Genomic DNA, 22,765 nt, shown 5'->3' with positions numbered 1-22,765 from the left:
GGCTATAACTTGAGAAATTGCGGTTTTGGTTGTTATAGTTACCACCGCCTCTGTTCTGGTAGTTATATTCTCTATATCCTCCTCGTCCTCTGCCATTGCTATTGTTATAATTATTAAAGTTGTTGTATTGGCCGGTGTTCTGGTTATAATTATTTCTATTATTACCACCTCGACCATTTCCTCGTCCTCGGTAGTTACCTCTGGTGTAACTTCCTTGTCCTCTCTTGTAAAACAAAACGGAACTTGCACTTCCTGTCATCTCAGTGCTGCAATGGATGTATTTACTTATTGCTTCGTCCATTGTCTTAAATGTTCCTGCCTCTAGGATTGTTTTCAGTTTTCCATGATCGCAATTCTTTGTCATTGTATTGATTGCTTCCTTTGTGCTAAATTTGATAGCATGTTCTGGTTGCAATCCTTCATCTATATATGAAGATTCAAGAGACTTGCGTAGGTTTTCAATTTCATTTGTAAATTGTGTGGCTGTTTTACCTTTTTGGTAAACATTTGCCATTTTTGCTCTTACTACGTCCGTTGTTTCTCCTACGACCACTTCTTCTAATTTCCTGATTATGGCATCAATTGTAACTTCATTCTGTACTCTATAGAGTGTTGTTCCGATTATTTTTGATTTAATCACTTCAATGGCAATAGCTTCATGTGGTCCCTTAGTCAGGTTAACCAACTTGATTGCCGTGATAAATCTACGCAAATTGATCTTTTTACCGTCAAATTCCGGAATCGCCGTTGAAATGTCTTTTATGTATGCCCTCTGGACAGCTGCTTCGTCCACCATGATGACAGATTTTGTTTCTGTTTCTTCTATGTCTGACTCAGCCAATTCTTCCTCCGTCAATTCAGCTAGTGTTAGTATAGCTGGAATTGTTAAGTTGTTTAAATCTTCGTCTTCTATTTCTGTTTCTGTTTGTTCGTCCGATTCTATTTTTATTGGCGAATTTAAAATGGTTGGTATTGATATATCCAAACCAAGTTTCAATTTTACAGATAACAAGTTCGATCTAAGTTTTATGAGAACTTTCGATACCTGAGACCAATGATCTGGATTTAGTCTTTCCTTGTTATCATACACTAGTATTCGTGCTTCGTTGAAGGAATTTACCAGAATATTTGCATGTTTCTTTATTGTCGGTCCTAAAATAGGTCTATTTTGTGACAAACATTTATGAGATTTTTCAAATTCGTTTCTTATTCTTGTTATGTTTTTACATAACTCGTTCCATTCCATACTATTTTATATATTCCTACTTGTTAGTATATATTTATATACTCATTCTTTAAAATATATTTTTTTTCTTTTTTTTTTTGATAATATATATATTGTTTTTTTTTTTTTTTTTTGTAAAGCTAAAATTTTTTTTTTTTTTTTTTTTTTTAAACCCTGTCTAGATTATTCGCCCTACTCATATATCTTCTTTTTAATATTTTGTTGTGTTTTATGTACAACGTCAGAAGGAACTGGGCCACACTTGTAATTGTCAAAATTAGGAGTAAAACCCACAGTGCTTGAATATCTTCTGTGTGATCTACAATTTTGACGTTGTTCACGACATTAGCCGTGTTGTCTTTGGTCTGACTATCGTCAGATCCGAACCAACCCATAGTTGTTAATTGAACGATTATTATTATTTATTTTTATTTATTAAATTTTGATTAAAAATTGTATATTGCTATAATTTCTTCCTACACGTATGTCTGTCCAAGAAAAAGTTAGTTAGAGGGCATGTGTACGGTTTACAATGTTTTGCTCTATATAATTCAATACCGTACACATGTTTTTAGTAAAAGCCTAACAGAGATTAGTATTTTTCAAGCAGCGTTTTCACGCATCGGCTTGAGGTATGTATTTTTAATATTAAGGCAGATTGGGGCATTGGTATTAAATACAGCCTCAACTGCGTTATTGCGCACCACTGCACAATTTGGCTTCAATCGCTTCCAGATTTTTGGCTTGGTTAGTTTTCTCTTCCTCCGTAGTTGCCGTCTTTATTAGGTCCTTTATTAATCTCCGTTGTTGAAGAAGCTTGATCCTTTTGCCGCTTCTTTTCTTCTTTATTTTTGGTTTCGGCTGTCTTCTTGCCCTATACTCAGCTATTGTGAGTGGGCGTGGTCCATCCTTTGGACACACCTCTAGTGCCTCTTGTAGAGTAGGTGCGTCCCTTTGCTCGATAGGAGCAGAGTCCTCCAGTTTGCGGCTTCTGTTGTCGTCTGGGTTTGATCAATTGTCACAATTTTATTTTTTAATGGTCACTGTTCGCATTTTAACTTTTATATATTTCTTTTTATTATTGTTTTACAGGCTTAAGTGACCATGTCACGGTCGCCATGTAATAATTGTAATGCATTTTTGTGTTCTTTATATTACTTTTATTGAAATAGAGATTCAGTATGATATCAGTAAAATTGTAACTTCTGTTAAGACTCATTAATATTCAATTAGGACATGTTGAAGGCTCTTTGACGACTCTTTTACGACTGCCTTGTACTTGGTCTTGAAGAGTCCAAGCTAGCCAAATGCAATCCGTCTGCGCCGGCAGAGAGGCCGTCGGCAGAGACGTTGCTTTGCTCTTATGTACTTAACTTTGGCAGCGAGAGCGCCGCTGTCTAAGAGAGTCATGTGCACATAAAGATCGAGCAGTCGCGCATGCTAATTATGCCGACTCTGCACTTCTGGTCTGAATAGCATTCTTGTGTGGTCAGATTGCTGAGCACTCAAGATATGCCTGGGAACTGAAAAGTCTTACATAAACATTGTTGCAAAAGTGCTACAATGTGATTGTTCCCAATGTTCTGATTTGATACAGTGCTTATTCGATATGTGTGCACATTACACAACATCGCTCCCCGTTAGCCAGCACTTAGGGCCAAAGACCATTTGGTCATCACAAATTGGCCCATTCAGTTGGCCGCCCACCACTCAAGAGCTCCCCAGGTTAGACTCCACCTTGGGTTAGAAGTATATATTTATATGGGCTTACATAGGGCCCTACCTATGCCTATAGGGGATCCCCCACACGCCGCCTGATCCTTGGGCAAAGTGTAATTAAATATCCATTTAGTGTACATTACGTTTCCTTTCGGCCCGCCTGAGACGGGTAGACACATTACCAACTTTGCAAGAGCAAAAAATGAAAAGAGATGGACGCACACACTCACTCTGATACGGAAACCCTCAAGAAATAGACAGAGGCAAGGAAAAGCTGGGGAACTCAAGGAAAGCAGGGGAGACAGGAAAAACACGAACCGCTTAGCTGGTTCTAAGGCAGAAGTTTAAAGAGCTGCTTATGTCTAAATTAATTTAAAAAGTTCGTTCACTTGAAAAATCGCACTGCCCCGCCCACTGGCGCATCTTTTCCTTTGGCATCCTCTTGTCCATTTGCGGCCGCTTGAGAGTTTTCCCGCGGCTTTTCCACCATCCCCACTGTCCCAACTTCTGTTGGTTCCCTGGTGTTCACTCGTTTATTAAAGATTATGCTTATAATGACGATGACAATGACGACGACAAGCACGGGATGCTGGAGGTGGGGAAGCGAGGGGAAATGGTGGAATACCCCCTTGGGCTGACGATGATGCTGCTATTTTCCAACATTTTCTTTCGCCGAGTCTGGCTGCGCTTCATTTCATTTTATTTTATTTCATTTTATTTAATACTTCTCTTTTCCTCCTACCTTTTCCATTTCTTCTTGCTCTTTAATCTTCTTGGTTTTCCCGCTTCTCAGAACTTTTCGGGGTGTTTGCAACATTCTAAGAAATCTCCCTTTATACTATGATTTACTATTAGGCTAATATTTAAACAGAGGTTAGACGATATTTTAAAAAAATATGTTAATTTGTGTTGCAGAATTGAAAGAATTCATAATATTGCCTTTTTTTAATTTTTTAAGCTATCATTTCCACAACGGAGGTATCGTAATGTACTATTCATATATAAGAAATACATTAATCGGGTGCGTTTCATTTCCCTGAACTCTTCAGTTTCGGTGTTCCCCAAAATCGCCCCCAGATCCGCGCTGGCCTGAATCCTTGCCCTGTTTTTGTGGGTTTCTCGCTTTCCCGAGGGCTTTCTTCCCCCCACTTTTCCGCCTCGCTTCGCAGCAACAGAGCATTCCGTGACCCATATAGATTTCATATATGGGTTAGACTCCAACTTTCGCCTGCGACACAGGATTTGTGCCACTGTCGTCATCGTCATTGTCATCACATCGGGGCTTTATCCTTATTCTCGGAGCCAAGTCATTTGCCCATTGTGTGTTGGCCCGAAACCTTTGCGGTGAGAGGTGAGAGATGGCTTTCATTGTGTTGGCTCTGCCCCTGCCCAGGGCCCCGCCCCCTCCTCCACAACCAGCCCTTTTGGCGCCCCCGTATACTGGGCATTGTTTCTGCTTTCTGTTTCATTTCTATGTCATTTCCGCTGCCCTTCTGCTACTCTCTCTCCTTCTTCTTGGGCACACTGGTCAAAACCTACAGTTTCAAGCGAATTCAAATCAGGACAGGACCATACTTACATAATGCTACTTATCGATTCCAGTATGGGAGTGATGGTTTTTATGGCGGAAGTGATCAGATGAGTGGTCAGGTCACATGCTAGTTTAAACATACAAATTACTAGTCCGTCACGAAACATCACTTATTTATTACGGATATTGACTATTTATACTGCAAATAATTTATCGAAATTATCGGTTTGGCAATTTATATTGATTTTGAACTTATCGATATTAAAATAAAATTAAGCATATATACCAAAACAGGAGTGTGTTCCCTATAGAGAATTAAATTATCAAAATTTATCGATGACAACGTATCGAACGTGATATTCCCGATTGTTTATCACCATGCTTTGAGCACTGTACCCATGCCTGTCGGCATTTCACAGCTAATTTCAACGAGCGTTTTTTGGATCGTGAGATTAGTGGACAACGGGGCTTGTGCTGGTTTCTGTGGAGGGGGTGGAGGGTGGCTTTCCAAGAGGCTTTTCCGGAGGGTGGCGTGGGGGGCTGCTCCAAAAAGAGGGCCTGGTGTTTCGGGCAGGACAACCATAAGTCATCCGACCGCTTGCCAGAGTGCGCTTATGCAAATTTGTGCCAGCTGACAAATGGGACAGCATTTGCACAATGCCAAAAAGAGGGGGATCGCAAAGGTGGCTGGTTGTCGGGGGCGCTGGGGCGTGTCTATATAAATGTCATTTGTGTTGTTGTTTTCTTTTCTTTTCTTTTTTATTTTTTTTTTTTTTTTCTTGCGGGGGTGGAATGGGAGTTCTACTCGCTTAGCCTGACATGATGATGATAAAGTGCACATTAAAAAATATTTTCCCATTGCCTTTTTGGTTGTTTCTCGGTTGTTGTTTGTTCTTGATTCCGTTGTTATGTTGTGTGTGCTGTTTTAGTTTCTGTTGTTATTTTTCCCGTTGCGGCTGACTGCTTAACTCTAGTTGGGAATTATTTATGGCCAGAGAGCGCGTTTTGAATTTTAAAACTATAGGAAAAATCCAATTTTTGGCATAAAATGGGATCAAAGCGTTGATGTTTGGGAGCACGGGAAGTGCTAAGCAGATATAACCCTGAAATACAGCGAGGAGGAAGATCCGGGTTCTAAAGTAAATGCTGCTAGTATAAAAACATCGCATATTCAAGATTTATTTGTTATATTTAACAATACAATTTTGCAAAAAGATGTGATTTTTCCAGCAATTTAATGCAATTTAATCATCAGCTTGATTTGCTAAAACAAAACTTTTATTTTCAATATCGTTTTATTTGCGGCCAAGAAATTTAACTTACCCAACTGGTGTGCGAAAGTTTGTCTTTAAGCTCCCAGATTTCCCACACATTTGAGTGTGTGGAGTATATAATCATTATTACACATTATTATATAATGCTTGCGCAAATAATTCACACTTGCCACGCCCCTTCCCTCGGTGGACGCCTCTTATCACCGTTCTGCAAGCCGCAGGAATGAAGTCTTCTCTTTTAATTTTCCGTCTGTACCTCTCGCTCGCACAGTCGCACATAAAATTATTTCTTCATATAATAAGTGTAATAACTTTCATGTGTCGCCCGGTTGAAGCGGGAAAGTCGAGCAGGCGGAAAGCACTGCGCCAAAATTGAAGAACACCGAATATAGAAAAACGTTGAAGGAAAATCTCTCCATAACGGTCAAAAAGAAGGAGCAAGTTGGGTTGAGGATTTTCTGAGAACTGGTAGAAATGATAAGAGTTAAGTTGGTTTTTCATAGAAACTCTACGTTAGAGTAAGAAAGCTGTAGTGCCAAAGAGAGTACGCAATGATCTGTACAGCCTTTTTGTTAGTGTGACCAAATGAGCGTAAATAGTTGCAAATTAGGCAATCTCCAATGTATAGCTTGACACTTCAATTATATTTTCGGTTTTGAAATCAATAAGAGCGATAGCGCTCACAAGGCCATTATTACCCTTTAATCTACTTATTGTCCTTCCATGTACATAATATCCGAATATACGTGTGTGTACAGCACTTAAAACAGATTGAGTGCGGAGTAAGTTGTACTCATCTGAAGCAGGGCTTACAAATCGCTCATATGACAATTAAGAAATCTCCCAGCGATGGTGGTTTCAAATTAGTGCAGGGGAGAAAAGTGGCCAAAAAGAAAGGACGAAGGCAAAGCGTGTTCCATGCAATGCGACCACAGGCTATTTAACCACAAGTAGGGCAAGGTATGCATGCTAAGCTGTACCAATTTAGGGGTCATCAGGTGGTTCTGTGGCCCGCTGGAACATTGACAGGTTGTGTGGTCTAATTAACGGCAAACAAAAGCTTGAAAATAACAAAAAAGGTCACAATAAAAATTTATGGTCAGTAAAAGAGACAGCATTGGAATGGAATGCGAGGTTTGAATGCTCTTCAAGATTTGTATTAAAATGGAGCTGGTTTAGATAAACGCGCTGAAAAATCTGTTGCTGTGCCATATATTTAATAATTTATAATATTTTTCATCATAGGAATTCAATTTCAAAAATTTAACAGAATTAAGTAGGTTTTCTGACCTGCGAGCTTTGAAATGCTTGGATATGAACTGAATCCTCATTTTGGCCTTGCGGTTTGTTAAATGTTCGCTGATTTAGTATGCTAATGATGGTGTCCATGCAATATGACCCTATTTAAATTTAATATATTTACCTTAACTTGGCCAACTAGATACGTGGCCAAGCCAACGTACGTACATGGCGACTGTTGGATATAGAATGCAAAACGGAATTAGGCACAATTATTTTGGCATTGACTTTTGCTGCCCCCTCTCTTCCTGCAATTTAATTGACGGTGGCTACTAGGAGCAATTATAGAGCAACATGGAGGTAACCTTGAAGTCCTCACAACAATGGACATATAAGACAAATAGCTTGCAGTGTTAGAAGACGGCAGGGTTGTAAAAGTCACCTGATAGGGGTTGCCAAGTTAACACGAGAGGCAGAAAATATTTTTATTATTTAAGAAGTGAGAACTCTCTATTTAAATAACTTCTAAGGACTGGAACTATACACCTTTACTGGCTTAGAATTGATTTATGTGAAATCAAAAAACAAAGACTTTTAACGCGTATTTAACATGCAAGTTCCTTGCGGTGCACACTTAATTATGCGCTGACTATATTATCTAAAAGTCTGGTTTTCCCCTTTTGAATTATATTCCCTTACCCACTAGACTTGCACTTGGCTTTTAATTCGCTGTCCTATTGCATGCTCAAGTGGCTTTTCTTGTACGATTTCCCTGCACAATTTTCCGCATACTGTCCCCTTGCTAATTGCGCTTATTACGCTGACAAGATAATGGCAAGCGGATAAAATAAAAATGCACAAAATAATGGGAGAACAAAAAATAAATTCTGAAATAAGCAATGCCATAACGTTGTGGTCATATACATACAGTATCTTTCCATCTCTGCCTTTTTGTTGCTGTCGCTGAAACAAGCACGAGAATATTTAATTGTTAGGAATCCTCTGCTTTTCCTTCACTTTTGCACAGATTTTTCCATTTCCCCTTCTTCTTAACAATCGCAACTGCGCTGCTTGCACCTTTAGGTTGGCGGAAAATATCTGCAAGTGCACCATTATCGGTTAGTAGTCGCGGCATCGCCTCAGAATCTAGATACAAAATACCCGCCCTGCTCCAAAAGATTTGAAATCGATGATTAAGCTAACCACTTAATCTGTATTGACTAAAAACAAACCTACAAACCGGATCCGGTAATAAGCAATTATCTTGAAGGCCAATGTGATAATGTGATTGTGAATGAGTGCAATTTTCTTTTCATTGCAACTATTTATTCGTTGTGTGATTGAACCAATCAGAATAAATTGAAATTAAGTTGGTTTAAATTTGAATGCAGGATATTTTCTTAAATTCTCTTGCGATTCGCAATTAGTTAAAAGTTCGTGATTTTGATAGTTCAATTTTAACATATGACTGACACAACGTCAGCATAGCAGGTTGCATAAAAAAAAGACACGATTTTCCTTTTTGTATCTTGGAAGGGAAATTTGCAATTCCATTGCTTCGGCTGTCAGATGGCAAAAGTGAATTGAGTGCGGCTGTAAAATAACCAGACAATCTCTAGTTATTCCGTTTTACTAAGTATATACCATATATTGGCGCCACCCGATGCACCAAATTTGATTGCGACTGTATGCCAGTCGTGATTCATATTCCCATTCAGATTTAGATTCCGTAAAGGGTGCTGTTTTACTTGGTGCATTATGCAGTGCCTGCAGTTTGTGCTGTTCTTGAGTGGCGTGGCATGCGATGTTCTGGAAAATTATGGAAAACTATGTATTAATTTGATGAAATTGAACAAAAAAATTGGCTGCGTGTGTTCTGATATATAGTATATAATTTGAAAAACAAATATGCAAAACCAATATGCTTTTCATGTCGTCCCTGTAAGTGACAATTTTTGACAACAACCTTTAATTTTGTCCAAAATTTAGCCAATACCTTATTAAGTACCCAGAATGATTGCAACGAAATGAAGATTTTTGTATGTTGATTTTTCAGAGGCTTCACTTATTTTTCGCAATTTCATCTCGTTTTTTGCAATTTGTTTTGCTAGCGTGCATTTTTATATACGGCAAGTAAAGAAAAACGAGAAATATTGGCTGGAAAATTATGCACTTCATTTTTACGTTGCCGAATATTTATTTTAATAAATTAAAACAACATTTTCTGCAAGCAGGAAGCACTTACCACAGTATATTTGTCAACCCTTCACCGGGTAGGGTATTTGCTTTATCATTGAACTCCAGGAAAAGGCGTTTACCAGATAATTTCGCCACTCTGCTTTCATATTTATAAATTGAGCAACTCGGATCACAAGCGTTTTTCCTCTTCGTAGCCCCAACTGATGGCAATCTTTAAATACAATTTCTTCACCTTTTCCTTTTTTGGGTTTCCTCCTTTTTTTATTTCAAATTAAATAATCTGTTCTTTTAACCGCCAACAAGCGATAGGCAGTAGAGTGGGAAAGAACATTTATCTCGATTTTCACGCTGTCAGAAGCAACTCAAAAAGGCGACAGTTTGTGAAAAAAAAACACTAAATAAATAAAACAAAAGCGAAAATATATATGTATAAAAGGCGACCAAAGCAATGCGAGCCCTGCACAAAGTCAATTTCAAGATTTATTTTTCGCAATTTAACATTTCTGTTACGCCTGTCAGCCGGGAAAACAAAAAGGCAAAGAAAAACAAGTCGAAAAGCGCCAAAAAACCAAGAGAAAAGTCTGCGGAAAAGGTGTGGGTCGCACAGGCAGAAGGTGAACGCGGTTAAGAAAATAATAATAAATTAAAAGCCTCTGCCTCACCAGCCGAAAGGTCAAATAATTTCAATAACACAAGAAAGGGACAAATCTGTGTCCTTACCCGATTTGGAATTGTAACGAAACGCCGAAGGCAAGGCCAAAAAGTTAAAGAGGAAAACCGCAGACAGTCGACATTAATGTATAAAAAAAAGAAAAAATGTTTTAAGATGTATTGACAAATTTTGTATAAAAATTTTATTGTTAAGGAGTCTGAACATGAATAGTGCTAAGGAACCCATATTTGTATTGATTTGATTACGTAATCGAAATATAGCATCTGTCTTTTTGGAATTTGTGGTGGTTTTTTAATATTATTTCCAAGCGAAAGCATTAAAACCTACACACCCTTCTGGTCAAGACAATAAGGTCAAAGGACAAGTTGAAAGTCCTGTTCCGATGCTTTTTAAGTATTTTCAATTTCACGGCACTTGCCACGCCCCCGAATCCTGTTTTTGTGCTCAAATTTATTTGACCCCGAGGGTCAATATGCAGAGGGGTCGCGCCCAAGAGTCGAAAAGCAAACGAAATGTGTGTGTTTCCCGCGAAAGTAATCAGCAAGCAAATGGGCACCGCCTTCGTTTCCCTGCCCACTTTTTGTATTAATACAAAATTAGGAGCACACCGGAAACGGAAATGCGCGTTGGCAGCCCGCCCAGTGCTACTTTATTAGTTTCTTGTTCGCCGCTTTTTGCCCCGGGAATAGGATGAATTCATTTTTGAATTTTTCAAGAATTAAATTCCACAGATTCCGCCCTTGGTGTTTGCAGTGCAAGTATTTAAGTATACTCTGATTTTTTGGTGCCCTTCTGTCTTTGTACTCACATGGAAATCCAATTAAATGCTCTGCTAATCCACAGAAATGTGGGGAAAATCACAGAAAATCTGTACTCACTTCTGCAGCCGGCTGCTTAAGTCAATAGAGTAGTAAATGAAGCCTCAGTCTTATCAGCTAACTGAATGATTACACTGTCGAAAAAGAATCATAGTTCCCAAGTAAAGTAACTGTTCCAAATGAGTTGGTAAAAATGTAAATATAAAAAGTATTTTAGAAGGAGAACACATTAATATTAGGAATTTTATTTTCAGTTGCGCGATAAAATATATTGTTTATTTGGAGCGGAGTTTAGAGCAGTATGTCTTTTTTAAATGCATCAATACCAGGTCCCATTTTTAGTCCTGTGTAGATCGCAATCTCCGTTTCTCTGGTTAGTCACAGCTTAAAAGCTTGGCTAATAAAAACTGGAATTATGCGTGAGTGTGTGCCAGAAGAGCTGGAAGCAGCTTCATACATAGATGTAGATGGGAACTCTGGTGAAAATTGAAGATGAAAACCACCCCACAGCGATGGAAATGAAAGTGGAAATGGGTAACCTCCCTGTTGCTGGGAGCAATTAAACGATAAGCTTAATCTGCGTTGTCAATTCACACAAAATGCGTAAAGTCGTCAGTCGAGGAGGATTTCAATTAGCCTGCACAAAAATTCCAACCGCCCTGGCAGCACTATCCTGTGCACATATACATTTCGTGGCCCGCACCCACATGCCGTGTACATACATAAATATAGTATATAGTGCAGAGTCGGAAAAGCGGAAAAGTGGGTGGCCCACTATGTGCGGCCAATTAGCACAAAGGCTGGGGAAAGTGTTTCCGTTTAGCAGATGAGAAAGGCGAGCACCTCTCAAGTGACAATTTGCTTAGCGCTTCAATTTGGATGCGAGCCGAGGGCCAAGTGGTGAGCTGGAAAAGTGTGGAAAAGTGGGGGATGGAAGGTGGAAAAGCGGTTGGTGGTGACCTCGACCAAGAATAACCCACATGCATTCACACTACCTAAGTAACGGGTATATGATAGTCGTGGAACTCGACTATAGCATTCTCTCTGGTTTAAGCCTAGTTTGTTTGCCTGTGATAGTGTAAGTAATAGCGGTTAAGCATGTTGATGGAGCTCAATTAACCCATCTGCTCCCAAAACTCAAAGACAAACTTAATTCACAGCCGGTTGATCGTTTTCTTGCAGGGTTCTATCACGCAAACTAAAGCCACATCTTGTTGCGGACACCGTAAAGCAGTATATAAGTCGGGCCCAACGCACAACCAAAAAGGGTTCTCAAGAGCAGCAAAATATGGAGTTTTTACGAGGCGTCTATGCGTTTATGCAAGTGAGTAGATCATCGGTGAGTGTCCACTTCCTTTTTAACAACCGTACTAATCCATGTGAACTTGCTCTACTTTTATACCGCCTTTGGTTGATTGATTGATTATACCATACCATACTGTACTACTACAACTCAACTCGAACTCAAACTCTAACTTAAACTCGAAATCAAATCAATTATATCTCTAATGCCAAATCGATTTGAGTCACAAAAACGCAAAGCAAAAGCGAAACGTATATGTTACCAATACCTTATACTACCTATTTATTTATAATACTACTCTACTACTATCACTCTTATAAGCGTAACTAATGGGTCAACCAAATACAAAGTACAAAAGACAAATAAGCCGAGAGTATCAAATGTACCTTACACTATGTTCTGACCCCCAAGAAATACATTAAAATACCAATTTATCCCATGTGTAAACTTCGGAACCAGACAGATGCCTGTAGATCGCCGTAATTTGGGGGCCTAACCCCAAATAACCATCGTCGAGTAACAATGTAAAAATATCTGTATTCCATGCCCAGACCATTCCATTCCAGTCAAAAGTAATACCCTTCCCACCACTTAACTTTTTCTTTCTCAAGCCCTCAACATTCATTTTGTTTGTGTTTTAAGTTTGAAGGCCATGACTTTTGAACCATCGCCATTCCATATAACCCGGCCCTTAGATTATAACAATGATGCGAAATGCAAATGAAAGTATAAATAACAAAAATAACAATTCTCGTAATAATGTACTTAACGCGAGCCAATTCCTTTAAAAGATCACAACAAAAGACAAAAAAAAAAACAATAAAGACGAAAAACAAAAAAAAAACAAATGAACATTTACAAGAAAAGGTCATCAAGAGTCAGAAAAAGAACACAGAAAAATGAAATTAAAATGCGAAACATTCATCAAGTAGGAATTTAAACATGACAAACCAGCGGCGGGACAAAAGAATATGACGTCTCTTTCTCGCCCTTCTAGAGTCGTCTCTTTCAAACGTTGCCAATTCTTCATCGAGACCCATTTCTGAACCCATTGTCCATTAATAACCATTGTCCATCCAACATATCCATTGCTATATATCTCTCTCGGACTATCTCTCTCTTTCCAACACACACACGAAATATACAAGTCTCTGTCTCTCTTTTTCTATTTGATGTCTCTACCTCTTTCTCTGCGTCTCTTTCTGTGTTGAATTTGATTTTTGTTTGTAATCGGCTGCGTAATTGATTAGCTTATATGTTTGAAGTCAATGAATATGTAAATGTAACCGTTATTATATCTATGTCTGTCTCCCTCTTGCTGTTTGTGTGTTTGTTTGTTTTTTATAAAACAAAATTATTAAGCGACTTTTCTGTTAAGCTCTATTTATAGAACTTCCAAATTGTGTGCGTGCTTAACCCAAAAAACTACAGCAAATCAACATCGACACTCTCACAAAACTATAAACCCCTAAAAGCCCCTCGCTCCGAATACGTTTTTTTAGGGCTTAGGGACGATCTACATATGTACATATTTAAAAACCCAACCAAATGCTTTATATATTTTATACCGAATGAATCCCGAAAACCGAAACAAAATGAAAATCGATTGTGGCGCCGTGAAGGTTGACTACAGCGGAAATGGATACGGAAGCGGCGAATATGAGGCAACCTTGACTACCCTGCCCAGCGACAACCCAGAGCCAACAGCGATAATCGGAAGCGGAATCAACATTCGATCGATAACTGATAACGACAAGGAGGCCGAGGCAGCAGCAGCAAAAACAAGAGCTGGGGAAGCCGAAGTCCTTTGGCCAAACTCGTTAGACAGCTGTAATAACACTAGCTGTACCAGTACCAGTTCTAGTTCCAAATCAGATCCTGCCCAAAAAATAATAATACCTGGTACAAAAATATCAACGAACAAACCCGAAGACAGTTGAGAGTGCGGCAGAAATAATGGGCATCGGTGCCAGATGCGGTGAATTACGAGCAAGAACTATGAACTACGATCGAATAATGCTAACTAATGTGATAACTCGTATGTACATATAGCCACGTATATATCCAAGTATATAACAAAACATATTTACAAGCGAACTGCAAAACCAAATCAAAGCAAATCAAAAATCATAACGAAACGAAACAAAGCGTGAAACAAAAACCTAAAATCAAAAAATCTCTAATCGTAAAACCAAATAAAAACAGGGCAACTCGTGAAAAGGTGGCCTTAGCTTGTGCGACTGAAAAACCAAACCAAATCAATTCATCGATAAATGATAACCGATAAGCAATAAGCTGATTAACGAATCAGCGACTAATCGATTTAAAGCGATACCCCTAAGTCGAAATCACGAACGATCTCAACGCAAGAGGCGGCAGCGGCGATAACATATATCGATAGCCGATAGACTGGCTCTGAACCACTGCTGGCGGTGTGTGTGTGTGTGCGCGTGTGTGTGCGGTGCCGCCCACGCCCATCCATCCCCACCCCCGCCAAAAGCAAAGTGATAGAAAATGGTAATTACAAATCAAGCAATTCTAGTTCTCATTTAAACAAATCACCAACCACTCCACCCGTTTCCCCAAAACTATCGAAAGTTTAGAACTTCAGCTCTGTTTCTCCCTTAAACTACAAGATTAGGGATCTATCGCTTTATCCCCTCTCTCTCTCTCTCACAATCTCAACAGTCGTAGTAGTCTCTTTACCTTCTCTATTTTTCTATCTCTTTCTTTTAAACCACACTTGATCTGCGCCTTATTTTTGCTTATTAACATTGCAATTATATAAGTAAATGACTATACCGTAGATAATTAGAAAAAAGTGTTATATTTAATTTATCTATTTTTTGTTATCCATTAAATGGTTAATGATTTTTCATTTTTTGACCCAAAATCAAACGTTAGCTAACCTTTTTTTTCACCGTTAATGTTGTATTCTTTGTTTAAGCTTTGTCAACTTTCCGTCTCCTTTTGCGTCTTCATTTATCTTTATCCTAATTTTGTAGCGACGTTTTAAAAACCTGAAGAGCGCGCTTACAGGATTTGAAGTTAACGAACAGGTTTACTCTGAACAGAAACAGAACAAATCAGGGGATGCAAATTCCATAAAACGATAATCGATATTTTATCAATAACGCAGCCGCACCGTTCCAAGAAAAGTAACAAACGTAAAACGATAAGCAGAACCTTAACCCGACGATAACAGATTGCTCGCCTGCCACCACAGATTATGCTGTCGACGCCTTCGTAAACATTAATATAACAAAAACAAAAACTTGTAATATAACGAACGAAAACGTATGAAAAGCTAAAGCTGAATACTAAATCAAATTTAATACAAAATGAATTTTGTATCGACTTGTGTCTCCTTCTCTCTGTTCCTATCTTGATATCTGTCTGTCTCTCTTCAGTAACTCTGACATACCTACACAGTTACAGACACATATACACACGCAGACTTTGTAAAAGTATAGTAAAGTGTTGCGAGTGCCTAGCGATAACCGATAAACAAGTACGATAAACATTATGACAACAATAAGCTGGCAAGAAAGCAATCAGCCAAGTTTAACTTTTTCATTTGATTTTAACTATGATTTTCCACATCTATCAATAACGATGACTATTTATGCGTATGTAACTAGTTAAGTAGGTCAACCAAATACAATCGATAACTGTACCAAAATGCTATCGCAGGGCAGCAGGATGTGCAGAATCCTTTAAATACTGAATTCAGAAAAACTATCGATAGCCCTTTAAATAGCTCTATTGCCGCGTATATGGTGTTCTGTGTAAATATATATATTTTGCCAAAAAACGAACGCGTCCTAAACCCGAAAAAACGAATTTAAAAAGAAAACACATAAAAGCAAACTTGAAATTGAGCAAACTTGAAACAATCCTTCTCATGTGGAACAATTATCGCCAAGAACCTAAAACAAACCCCTTTTGGATCTCTTTCTCTCTTAGCCGCTCTCTCCGTCTCTTTCTTTCTCTACTTAACTATTTCTCTGTGAATCCAGATAGCACCTGTCCTTTAAGTCTAGATAAAAACCCTAACCTTACTTAAAATTCGAAGAAAAATACAGAAGTAAAACATTCCCATTATTCCGAAACCAAAATTGTTTGCCCTTTCCACACCGCGCACACTCCAAAAAGCTTATAATTTGAGATTATCTTTGCTCCAATAACGCCCCAGTCCCCTCACGAACCCCCTTCTATTTATTACCCCGGCCCTTCAATCAAGTAGACGAAGTCCCAAAATAACATCCCCACAATACCGAAAACCAAATCAAAAATCCAAAAAAAAATTAAATATCCAAAAAGAACTAATTGCACGTGTCCCGAGCCGAAAACTGTACGCAACAACTCAATCAATTGCAGTATTTTGTGTTCTATAATATGCATACTCGTATCTATATCCATAATGCTACTCGTACTATACCATCTGTATCATTTGTTGTATTGTTTGCCGGATAACCCCGTAGTAACTTGAGCGTACCGTACACGGAAATGTTTCGATCGGCAGATCTCAGCAAGCAAGAAAGCAGTGATAATACCCAACCATATGCGTAACGTATCGTAATCAATCAATATCCAATAAATATCTCGTATTGCGGCATTTGTGGTATTGTATCCGTATTCGTAATCTCAAGTGCAAGCTACTTTAACTACCAACTAAGACAGATATATATCAACGCACATATATGCTCGGAGCTCGCATCAAGAGTAAAATTAATTTCATTGGTTTTTTCGTTTGGTTTTCTTCGGTTTAACTATTTTTGCTTTCTGCTGTTCTACTTTTTAGCTCCCAGACACATATTTTTTTAAATTTGTTCAGCAACAATTGTATGTTTATCAAGTTCACAAATCTATTCAATTGGAATAGTTAAAGATCCAAGCTTACCTAACGATGATTGAATAGAGACGAGCTCGCATTTATTCATAAAGTTTTCGTGCAAGAGCGTATATGAGTGTTGACAAATAATCCAATTATAAGTACATATGTCGCATTGTGTATGTGTATGCTTGTCTGTATGTGTAATAAATTGTACGTATTTATCGGTGTAGACATATATTGAATTAACCTATTTATTTAAATTCGAACCGTTTTTTACGATCAATATATCACCGAGTAATACCGAGCAAGCGAAGTTTTTTTATTTTATTTTTTAGTAATCGTAAGCGTCTTGATTTTCGATTGTGCTATCATTTGGTTTGTAATCGTTTGTAATTGTGATTTTTATTTGAATTGCCGATAAGCGGTCGATGAAATTGTGCCGAGCAGAACAACAACTATCGTATTCTACACCATCTATATATCTATATCCATCTACTCGTACTCAAACTAAATATATCTATAATATACAATACTCAATATCCATACATATATACATATATATATCTATATGCATATCTTTACATACATATACCTTCATATATATATATATTTATATATATATATATATATTTATATATATATATATATATTTATATATATATATATATATTTATATATATATATATATTTATCTAAAGATACAAACAAAAAATATCAATAAATATTACTCGTAATACCAAAAAGTAGTTGTCGTTGTTGATGTTGTTGAAAATGTGCAATTTTAATTGATTGAAAACGCAAAAAAAGAGAAGACAAATGTTAACATACGATTTTTTTGTGTCGAATGCCAAAAAAAATGAAGCTGAAAACCGAATAACCATAATCAAGTATAAACAAATATCACAACAAAATAGAACAAGAACAGGTTCAAAAGCCAAAAAGTATCCAACAGTATTCTTTTTGGGTGACAATTTTGCGAACTCTTTGTTTTTGGAACCGTAAAGGAGTACCACCCACTAAAGACAAAGAAGCAGAAGAGATGAAAACCCAGACTAGAACTGAACCACCCCCACTTACCAAAAAACCCACCCACCACACCACCCCGAAAAAATAACAAAAAAAAAAATACTAGAAAACCGAAAAAGCATATACTTTTCTCCACTTCTATATTTCTCTCTTTCTCTATCTCACTCAAAAATGCTAATTTCAATGTTTTTGTGTGTGTACGTGTGCTGCGTGCGCTTGTGTATGTACAATTCAAATGTATTAAATTTGGTTTAACAAAAAACGATCTTTCTACAATATATATATTAACAAAAACCGATAATCTTCGCCATGAAGAAAATACCAACTGCTAAAAGGACAGGCAGCATATATGTTGGCAATCGAGCAATTTCTGTGTAGAAAACAGCCTAGTGTCTTTCTCCCTTCCTATATATGTTCATATACAAATATCTATATATACATATATATAAAGATATATATGCATATTAATATACAAATATATATTCTAAAACCACACTCTCTCTTTCACGCCTACCCACCGAGCGTCCGCCGCTGTTTGTATTGTCGAATCTCACTACCTCAGTTCAGAAGTATCGAAATTTGTTTTTGTTATCATTTTTGAAATTTCGATAAAAGAGAATACAAAATATGATCAACTAAAAGAAAATGTGCGAAATATTCCCAAAACGAAGTACCAAAAGCGCAAACCCTAAACCGATGAAAACCCCACAGTTGACATGAACATATCTATACCTTATACTACCAATATACCGCATATATACTAACCAAATTGAAAAACTATTTACTCCAAGCTAAACTTATACTATACTCAAAAATATACCAAACTATACATATACTTGTGCACCCTGAGCCGCAGAGACAAAAACTAAAAATTACACAGACACAACGTAGCAAACAACCAGATTTGACAAATTTTTTAGTATTTGATACCACTGTATAACTGTATGATACTGCAAACACCTATGATATACACATACATATATGAGCTAACCATGTAATATAAACTATAAATAAGCAACGATCTACATAAAGAGTTTCACTTATTTTGCTGTCAATTGTCCACGCTTGACCTTGTTGTTTGCATTTTGTTGACCAGCCAACCCTGGCTACCCTGGCTGTGAAAAACTCCCGTGAAGCATGCACCTCTATATCATTGTCCTGTCTCTCTATCTCTGTCTCCCTCTCCATGTCTATTTCGCTCACTCTGGAATCAATTTTTGTACAAAAAGATAAGCACGTAGAGGTTTAATGAAGTTTTCCTTAAGTTTTTTTTCGCTTATTTTGTGGCACGTTGAATATGTTTGATTTGTAAATCAGTAAATTGAGTAACTAGCCTTAAAATGAGACCGCAACCAACCCAAGCATCCGAAGACTGGACTCGTGTAAATAAAAGCCTAACCGCAGGAATATTAATTGAGTTTAACCAATCCATTCCAATAAATGCCTTGACCCACACACCAAAGAACACCTCTTATTCAACACAAACTTGAATAAAATAAAACCGTAAACACTTTATATACATCTACATATTTATGAATATATTACTATAATCCCTTGTATTTGTATCTTGCATATGTAAAAGCATCCAGTCTGCCTGCTGACTGAAAGAAGCATAAAAACTAAAATCCCGATAACTGATACCCCAAAATACACAAAACAAACAATACACTACCACCCCTGAAAAAAGCCTGTTGTTAGTTTTCACATTTCTATCAATTTTATTCTTTCAGTTCTCTGTTGATTTCTCAGCTCAATTTTCCCAGGGCCAATTGTTCGTTTAAGTCGCCAATTTAAAGTCAACTCCAATGATGTGTAACCGGGGGGCGGTTTAGGCGGTGGTTTGGAAAGGGCGTGGCCACTGATGTGTATCTGTCCTTGTTGTTTGCTTGTTTATTGCCACCAGGCACTTGGCACTTGGAGCTCAGTCCTCTGGAGCTCCAAACTTCGAGCTCCAGCTTCTGAGGAATAAGGGAGCCGGCATCAATTTATTATTGACTGGCTGCAAGAGTTCTTAGACGCATCCTAATGAAGCGTAAGTGGCAAGCACTGCGCCAGGACCCATAACAATAACAAATACGAGGCAGCAAGTACAAAAACAAATACAAAGACGCAGCCAGTGCCAGTGCCTTCTTGGTGTAGAAAAGCTTATTTTTATTGCCCCAAATATATTGCCAATGTTGTTCTAATAGCAGAAACGAGCCGAAGCCAGTGAGCTTCGCATTCTCTGTCCACACTGAGAAAAGTTCAAGCCCTGTATTCACATGTATATATTTCCACGCTTACAGGTTTTTATCGTTTTATCGTTCTAGTGGTTGTTCCAGTGGTTCCTGGTCCACCAAATAATTTTTTCTTTTTGTAATAAATAATTGATTATAATGATGAAGGCGTCTGAGCACCAAGAATTGTTCTCTCTGTGCACCAGCAGTGGCACTAACAGTCGACAGTCAGTGGCAGTTACCAGAAAGGCGGGTTGGGGTCCTTCCGAAAGGGGGCATAAAATTCATTGTTATGGTTCCTGGGCATAAGTCAGTCAGTCGGGGGAAGCTGGAGTCGCAGAATTATAGTCTCAGTCTTCTGGCCCTCATTTCGTTAATCAGTCCTGAGTAAGTCAGTCCAGCGCACATGAAACTTATTACACATGCTACTTACTACTTACTTCTAACATGGTGGTCGAACAAAAGGCGGTGCTGGACTTCTGAGGGAGGGGGAAACAGTCTTTGCTCATCCACTTGGGCTGAATTCCATTATAACCCAAGGGTGCACTCGCCCAAATTGGGCAAGCCAAAGGATTTTCGAGTCCTAGGGGCGGGGGATCGGCGTACAGTGCGTGCCGGGGGTGTAAGGCGAGATATTGCGGATCTTCAGCGCAGGCTGAAAATTTCAATTTGAACCCTGTAAAGTGATTCTTTGCCTGAAATAGAGCACTCTAAAATATGAAATAAATTAACTGCAAATAAACTTAAGAGATGTGCCTTTTAATTGGTAACAAAACAAGAGGAAATACCTCTAAGGTAAAATGATTTCGAAAGGTTTGCATTATAACTAAATGCACGATAGTAAGGATTTGAACCACATGTCCTTACTGCATGGGCCGCACTGTAGCTTTCCGCAACCCTGGAAAAACCTTCCACTTCTCCTGTTTCTGTTTTATGTGTGCGCGCATTTCCCATTTTCTTTGCTCGTTTCAATTCCGTTACGTAGACACTTTCGCTTTATGGTTTTCCTTATGTTTACTTTTCATTTCCGCCTTCCAAAGATCATCGTTCTGTCTCTTTCCACAGCTCACTCCCAATTCTATCTGCTCACGCTCTCCGTCTCTTTCTCTATTGCCCTCTCTATCGTTGATATGAGATAAGTTTTTTGTATAGTGTCTGTTTGAACCCGAGTCCAAGCCCTGGAAAGTGCAAAAAAACTGTATGAGAAAAACACCCAGAAATCCAAAAGTAAACGCCTCACTTAAAGATTGACCTCTGCTAAATCAAATGTAAAAACTCTGCCAATTTGGACCCAACATCCCAACAGAACTCACGCCAAACAAACTAAACCAAAGAAATTTATTTATACTGTGCCAGTTGTGATGAACGAAATGCAAAAATCTGCTCCTGCCTCTCACCAAAATCACCACAAAACTACAACAGCAAAAATACAATGAGTATTGCAAAATCTTAATGCCAAACAATATGTTAAGAAATTAACAAAAAGACAGAAAAAACAGCTAAAAGTGAAACACGCCAAAAGCACAGGACACGAATAAACACCAAGTCACGATCACGATCACGAGTTCACGAAAGTCACGTTTCACCAAAAGTCACCAAAGTCACAAATCAGCATCAAATTAGCAAATGCCGAAACTAAGCTCACACACGCCAGCACACTACGAAAGCCAGTTTACCCGATTTATTTTCCCAGTAATCCCGAGTCAAAACTGAAAATCTTTGTCTGATTCAAAACATCCTTTTGCCCAGAAGTAGACTACACATTTTCTGATAATTTATTCAAACAAAGTTTTTTAGCAACTTTTATTTAGCAATTAATCGTGTAAGCTATTTAAATTTTAATAAATAAACTGGGTTATTTGGTTCAATAACATGCATTTCATTAAATGCATCCCCAGTTACTTTGATCTATTTTTATTTAAATAACTATGTTTATAATTTAATAATTAAGATTTATTTTAATATTTTTTGACAATCATTGAATCAGTTAGCATCTAAATTGCGTGCTAAACAAATTTTTACGTTTTGTTTATGTTTATATATTTAAATCATAAATTATGTCTGTATTTTTTTTGGAGAATCCGTTTGTTTTAATATTAACACTTTCTAACTTCGCATCTATTTGGTATAAATCTAAACATGTAGCCTACTTTTTAGCAAATAATGTATTGTCTACGGAGATTTTTAAGCTTCCCGAAAACATAATAATTTCGCAACCTCACTCTCTGTCTCACAATTCACGCCGCTCTGTCTATCTTTCACGTTAACTCACAATCACTCTGTCTCTATCCAAAAGCCCGAACCCTCTCTTTCTCTATTTATTCTCTATGGAATGGCAAATTTAAGCGCCGTCGGCTGCCAAATCTGAAGACCCCTTCATTTCCTTTCTATGTAGCTGTTTCTGCATAAGAACACTGAAACTAATGCGATGTCAATTAAATGCCAATAACTAAAGTAAAAAAATCTAACTAAAATAAACCTATATAAACCTACTCACTATATATTTCTCTATCTCTCGATCAATCAATCACGGATTCACTTACCCACCCAAAAACCAACTCAGTCTTTCTGTCTCTCACGTGAACTCACGACCCCACCTAATAAATAAACAAATTGCAAAAAAAAGAAAAGCAAACGAAAAAAAAGCGTTACCATAACCAAAACCAAAACAAATAATAGCAACTACAAGATAAAAACCACACTCT

General features: G+C 37.8%; 1 protein-coding gene across 3 annotated transcripts in view; it reads left to right on the top strand.

The window, feature by feature from the left end:
* The window catches only part of LOC27206581 (innexin shaking-B), a 152,582-nt gene that overhangs the window by 98,555 nt on the left and 31,262 nt on the right, over positions 1 to 22,765 (top strand). For 2 of the 3 annotated variants that reach the window (XM_016180925.3, XM_016180923.3), the window contains one exon: positions 11,861 to 12,017. In XM_016180925.3, coding sequence (XP_016040206.1) covers positions 11,861 to 12,017 — 157 coding nt within the window. Of the gene's footprint in view, positions 1 to 11,860; positions 12,018 to 13,603; positions 17,396 to 22,765 lie in introns of those variants that run through there. The other variant, XM_016180924.2, reaches the window with a different exon arrangement.

Source organism: Drosophila simulans, chromosome X (genome assembly GCF_016746395.2).
Source record: "Drosophila simulans strain w501 chromosome X, Prin_Dsim_3.1, whole genome shotgun sequence".
In the NCBI taxonomy this organism is placed as follows: domain Eukaryota; kingdom Metazoa; phylum Arthropoda; class Insecta; order Diptera; family Drosophilidae; genus Drosophila; species Drosophila simulans.
This window is presented reverse-complemented; position numbering and strand designations above follow the sequence as displayed.